The 6,665-nt window shown below is 46.9% G+C and overlaps 1 protein-coding gene across 1 annotated transcript in view; it reads right to left on the bottom strand.

Annotated features, from left to right (window-relative positions):
• Kdm2b (lysine demethylase 2B) overlaps positions 1 to 6,665 on the bottom strand; it is a gene marked incomplete at its 3' end in the record, with an annotated part of 122,945 nt that overhangs the window by 53,238 nt on the left and 63,042 nt on the right. The window contains exon 12 of the mRNA XM_031391148.1: positions 535 to 621. Within this exon, the coding sequence (XP_031247008.1) occupies positions 535 to 621 (87 nt within the window). The remainder of the gene's footprint in view (positions 1 to 534; positions 622 to 6,665) is intronic.

Genomic DNA, 6,665 nt, shown 5'->3' on the forward strand with positions numbered 1-6,665 from the left:
CACCCTAAGGCTTCAGAATCATTCCAGGTGCTGGTCTAAAACAAACGAGGAAATGTATATGACTTGTGTGTCTAAACACCGAAGCCAAGTGCAGGTGGATGCAAGATACGTGAAGCCAAGCATGGTGGCTAGAGATCGCCCCGCCAGTCCGGTAAGCCCTTTACCTCCTAACCCATCTCCCGAGCCCCAGTTTAGATATTTTTTATATTAAACACTGATTAGCTTTGTGAATAAGAAGTTACTCTGATAGGGAGGGAAAGGGGAAAGGAGGGAGCCAACTGAGACAGGAAATTTGAGACCAGGTGGCAGCCACCCGGGGCCACCGCTTGCAGTTTACAGAGCCGGTAAACCGAGCCTCTTTAAAAAAGGAGAGCATTTGCAGTGGAACATTTCCTTCAAACCAGTCACTCTACGTGGGCTGCCCTCTCCAGGAACCGGGGTGGAACAGCTCCCATCCTGGGGGACACCCACCCTAAAGGATGGGTAGAGGCCAGCTGGGAAGTGGCACTGCACCGTGAGCAAGCTGGGTCTTACCTTTGGAGTTTTCTTTGGCCAACTGACCACGGGGACTCCGGTGATGGCCAGGCTGGGGTCGTCATCCACGTGTTCCTTCAGTACATTCTGTGGCCAAACAGAGGATCTATATTAACGGAGGGTGCTAAAGGAGGCCAAATTAACCCCTTGAAGAATTGCAAGCTCTCCAAAAACAAACAAAAACAAAAACAAATAAACCCCACCAAGTCACCTAAGATCCCTACTGACGCACAATACGCAACATCCATCCCTCTTCCCAAAAATGTTTTGAGACTTGATTTCACTTTGTAGCTCAGGCTTGCCTAGAACCTACAGAGATCCAGGCACGTACCATATTGCCCTGGATTTACCAGGCACGTACCATCATGTATCACTATGGCACCAAACACTTGTCCAGAATGTCACCGACTCTCACACACTTTGTATCTGTAGCGTATGCTCACGTATATGTGCCTTTATGCTGTCCTCAGAGAATTCGGAAGTCAGAGAAGGGCACTGGGTAACCTCTACTACCTCTCTCCACCTCAGTCCTTCGGGACGGAATCTCTTAACGCAAAACACACGGCTTGTGGCTTTGAGGCTAAGCAAACCCTACAGAACCACCCGTCCCCGCCCACTGGAGTGCCGGGATTACAGGCATGCGCAGAACCACGGCCAGCTTTACGACGTGATGCTGAGGTCTCATGCTTTAACAGCAAATATTTTACTTTATCTTATTTTTATTTTTTATTTTTGGTTTTTCGAGACAGGGTTTCTCTGTATAGCTCTGGCTGTCCTGGAACACACTCTGTAGACCAGGCTGGCCTCGAACTCAGAAATCTGCCTGCCTCTGCCACCCAAATACTGGGATTAAAGGTGTGCGCCACCACTGCCCGGCTTTACTTTATTCTTTTAAAGATAGGGATTCTCTGTGTAGCCTTGATCTGGAACTCACTCTGTAGATTATGATGAACTCAAAGATCTGCCTGCCTCTGTCTCCGGATTACTGGGGATAAAGACGCGCTTTGCCACCACATCAAGCCCCGCAAACATCCCCCCAAACATTCTTAAGTGCAGAAACTTGTCTCCAGCCTATTTTCACTTTTAACCAAGTAAACTGGGAAGCGGGTAGGTATATGAGCAGCTTAGAATCTCTGAAGTCTGTAAGTACACCGATGTTCTCAAAGAAACAAATAAAAATCCAACCAGGCATGTTGGTACACGCCTGTAATCCTAGCACTTGCTACACAGTGAGTATGAGACCCGCCTTGGCTACAGGAGACCCTACCATAAAAAAAAAAAAAAACAAGCCGGGCGGTGGTTGTGCACGCCTTTAATCCCAGCACTTGGGAGGCAGAGGCAGGCGGATATCTGAGTTGGAGGCCAGCCTGGTCTACAGAGTGAGTTCCAGGGCTACACCGAGAAACCCTGTCTCGAAAAAAAAAAAATAAAAACAAAACAAAAAACCAAACAAACCTAAAGACGGAGAATAGGGGAGGAAAAGAGGAAAAAGGCTTTTTTACATTGAAAGATTCACGGACAAGATTCAGCGGGGGTGATTGATAAGTCTGAGGCCTTAAACACAAGTTTCTGGCTTGTCTTCTTGGGGCCCTGTAGACACAGCCATGAGCGTAGAAGTTCATGGGTGTAAAGTCTGCTTTGGAGACAGCAGAGTTTGTCCTTCCCCGGGGGTATCATCCCCAAGCTTTTACACCTTCCTAAGCCACGGTACCCCCAAATGTAAACGAGAGACGATTCAGTGGAGAACTTCTTACACAGGAATGAGGTTCTAAAGTCAACCATGCAAAAAGCCAGACTCTGGGAAGATTCCAGCTCACCCTTTAGGAACCTGCACATTGCTCACAAAGCAACAAACACCTTGTGGTATGTTGGCATCTCAACCTGGTACACGTAACAGGACTGATTTTTTTTTTTTCTGCCAACGTTTAGCCAGATGGTCAGCTGAAGGCATTCTTTGGATGACACTTAAGAACACTGCCAATCATAAAGTGACATTTAATGGGAACAGCAGAAGTGCTCAAAGATAAACACAGGTAATGATTATTTTACCTTTTTTTTTTAAATGTTATTTTGTGTTTGCATGTGCATGTACACATTCACTGGCACAGGGGTGGGCATGCTGGTATGTGGTGACGCCGCGGCGTGCTTGTGCCGTTCAGAGGACATCCCTGCACTGTTAGTACTCTTTCCCCCCACCTTCACAACTCAGGTTCTTCCACCAAGGCTTTTCCTCGTGAGCCATCCTGATGGTCCTAAGGATTATTTCAAGACATTTTCTCTGATCTGTATGAGCAGACAGGAATCCAATCCACTTCTAATCTACTCAATTTACTATCCTATTTTCTTCGTCACCATTTGGCTGACTGATTTTCTGAGAGGGCAAGCCTCACTTTCTCCATGTGGGAGGCAGAGGCAGGGAGTTCAAGGCCAGCCGGGTCTAAATAATAAGTTCCAGCCAGAATTACTTGGTGAGATCCTTTATCAACAAACAACCAACCATACATTAAAAAAAAGAAAGGAAAAATAAAAGAAAAATCTCAAAAAAATAAGGTATTAATAAAACTGCTTTCTTACTTAAAGACAAGATTATGTAGCTCTGGCAGGCCTTGAACTCAGAAATCTACTTGCTTCTGTATACCTTTTTAAAATTATTATTATTATTTTCTTTCTTTCTTTCTTTCTTTTTTTGGTTTTCCAAGACAGGGTTTCTCTGTATATAGCTCTGGCTGCCCTGGAACTCACTCTATAAACCAGGCTGGCCTCGAACTCAGAAATCTGCCTGCCTCTGCCTCCCGAGTGCTGGGATTAGAGGCGTGTGCCACCAGCCTTTTTGGTTTTCCAAGACAAGGTTTCTGGTTGTCCTGGAACTCTCTCTGCCTCCTGGGAGTGCTGGGATTAAAGGCGTGAGGGTAGACAAGTCTTAAACTCACAGAGATCCACTTGCTTTTGCCCCTCAAGTTCTGGAATTAAAGGCATGCGCTACCACGCCCAGCTCCTTTTTATTTTTTAATTAAACACATTAGTTTTAAAGCTTTCCCAAGGTGTCCTTGTATCCCAGACCTCTAAACAATGCCAAGTTCCTGTCTGTGTATAGCATTCAATGGCCACTAGGGGGCACAATGGCCCTTGTCTTTCTGGGACATATTTTCATTTGTAAAGACGAAATTTAGGGGAGGCGTAGCTTAATGGGAGATTTTTGTCTCAGAAAAAAAAAAATGTTTCGGAGGGAATGATGTCACAGGATTCCTTAGGCTCTGCCTGAATTTACACATTCTCTGAGACTGTTGAGCACACAAACAGGATGAATGCCCTGTGTCCACAGTGCCCCTGCCCCCTCTTGCAAGCCCAGAGCAGGCTTCCTGGCCCCCACCAGGCTCTTGCTGCTGGAACTTGCACCATGACCTCCCAAAGGAACCTCACCTCCCTCATGCCGGCTTCTCTCAATGAATTTAATTTGTTAACCAGAAATTTGGCCTCTATTGCTCCCCATGGTGGGGTGTTTTTTTTGTTTTTGTTTTTTGTTTTTGTTTGTTTGTTTGTTTGTTTGTTTGTTTTTTGAGACAGGGTTTCTCTGTGTAGCTCTGGCTGTCCCGGAGCTCACTCTGTAGACCAGGCTGGCCTAATCCTCCTGCCTCTGCCTCCCAAGCGCTGGGATTAAAGGCGTGCGCCACCACTGCCCAGCCCAGGGTAGGGGTGTTAATCGCAGCAAGTCCTGTCTATGTGGTGACTAAAAATACCAGCACTAATAAGGCAATGCCTGGGGTTAGGATTGCAGCTCCAACAATGAGATTCATGAAGTGGGTGTAACAAGGCCCGAGCTACCGCTCTGGGGAACACCAGGTGACAGATTATTTGGGTCTCTGAGTCCCTCCCTCCATTCCATCTGTACCTGAAAGACAAAAAACAAAAACCACCTTCATCGGTAGTGGACTGCATTTCGGTCCTCCCCATAAAACAGTCCTAACTCTAAATTCCAATCCGTGTAAAACGGAAACATGTGGGAAAGAGGTCTCTACAAAGTAAGGTGAATCTTAAATCCTCTGGCTGCTTGATACCTGACACTGAGTTCTTCCCCAGCCTCTGCCCTCCCTCATCCTCTTGAGGTGACACCAGGCAGGGGACACACTGGAAGCCAGCCCCGTGGCTGCTCACTTCCTGCCTTTTAGCTCCTCTGAAAGGGCTCCTTTGAAGTAGGCAAGAAGGTGATGGTTTTACCAAGTCATCAAAGCTGGAGGAGACTCTGTGACACCACACAAACAACAAGCCCAAGGTCCTGGGGCCCCAACTCTAAGCAACACACACACACACACACACAGACACACACACACACAGACACACACACACATACACACACACACAGACACACACACACATACACACACACACACACAGAGACACACACACACATACATACACACACAGACACACACACACATACATACACAGACACACACACACATACATACACATACATACACACACGCACATACACGCACACACACACACAGACAGACACACACACACACACACACAGAGATACAGAGAGATGGGGAAGGGAAAGATACAGAGAGAGACAGAGAGATGGGGGAGGGGAGACAGAGACAAAGGGGGAAAAAAAAAACCAAATCCAGATTGTACACCTCTCACTGTCTTGCAAATTGCAACACCAGAAAAGAGCAGATTTAAAAGCAGGTGGGCTCCAGGGAGGAGAACCCTAAGTCCCAAACAGAAAGAAAAGGCTCTGCCCATCCTCCACACCCTGAACTCTCAGGAAACAAACTGTTCTCACCCCAAGGTGTCTGAAATAATAACAATATGAACTCTAGTCTATGGGACACTTCTAGGCCCTCCTAGGGCTTTACACGCTTCAGCCTGGACGTAGATCACACCTCCTCCTCTTTTTACTGTGTCCCCGAGAACATCAGCTTCATAATGGACTGTGCAGGGACTGTGACCCAACTCCACAACTGTCCTCGAAGCCAAGCAACATCTGTTCGGACAATGTACTCCTAATTTAGAACTGACATCCATTTGGGAAGCGCACTCTGAAGTTAGGACTTTCTTCCCTCTCATGCTTAGAGCTTGATGTCAGAATAATACAACTGATCTCTACTCGGCTGTTAAGGAAGAAAAAAAAAAATCAAACACTTGGCCAATATGTTAGTTCATGTCAATAATTCTGACAATGGGAAGGCTGAGCCAACACTGCCACAAGATTAAGACCAGACCGAGCTCCATAGAGCCTGGGCTGTAGAGCAAGACTGTATCCAAAAGTGAGGGAGTAGGGGGTGGAGGGTGGGAGTGGGGTGGAATAAAGACAGAAAGGGAAGGAAGGAAAGAAGGAGGGAGCAGGGAGGGAAAGAAAGGAAGACAGGGAAAGGAAAAAAGGGAAAGACACTTTAAAACAAGAAAACATTGACTATCATGCTTTTCAGCTCCACAGCTGTGTAGCCCCCAAATTCCCATTAGTCCCATAATTAAGCCTATTGCAGCCCCATCATCCCCATGCAAATGGATAGTTGGTTTTTTATACCAAGATAAGGTGAGGACAGCCAGAAGAGAATGGAATCAGGCCAAGGGGGCGTGGCTTAATGTAGTCAATGAAGGTTGGGCTGCACGTTGCCCAATCACAGAAGCACCTTGCAGAGGGTCATCTGATGAAGTCATCCACCTAGGCCAAAGCACTTTATAGCCCTGCCACATACTGGGTTATACTGGAGTCACTTAGAACTGATCTGAGGACTGTAACCATCCTCAAATACTTACCCGCCCCTCTCTCCCCTCCACCCAGAGCCACAGCTCTCTCCAAGTTCTAGCTGAAAGCAGAGATGTTTCTAGCAGAGACGCCTTGCTAGGCAATCTCTTCTTACAGTGAATGGCTTCATCCCATGATTGTTGCTAATCAGGGTGTCCCCAAAATTCATGTGCAGTGAGAGCCCCAGAACGTGACTTGGGACAGCTTCTATACATTTAATCAAGTTGACCTGGATTTCTGCTGGATTCATCAGGGCCTGAATCCAATGGCTGGTATCACTCATAACAATATGGGTGGGTGGGGGTGGGGAGGGAGAGAGAGGGAGAGGGAGAGACAGAGAGAGACAGATATGAGAGAGAGAGAGAGAGAGAGAGAG

Source organism: Mastomys coucha, unplaced genomic scaffold, assembly GCF_008632895.1.
Source record: "Mastomys coucha isolate ucsf_1 unplaced genomic scaffold, UCSF_Mcou_1 pScaffold22, whole genome shotgun sequence".
Lineage (NCBI taxonomy): Eukaryota > Metazoa > Chordata > Mammalia > Rodentia > Muridae > Mastomys > Mastomys coucha.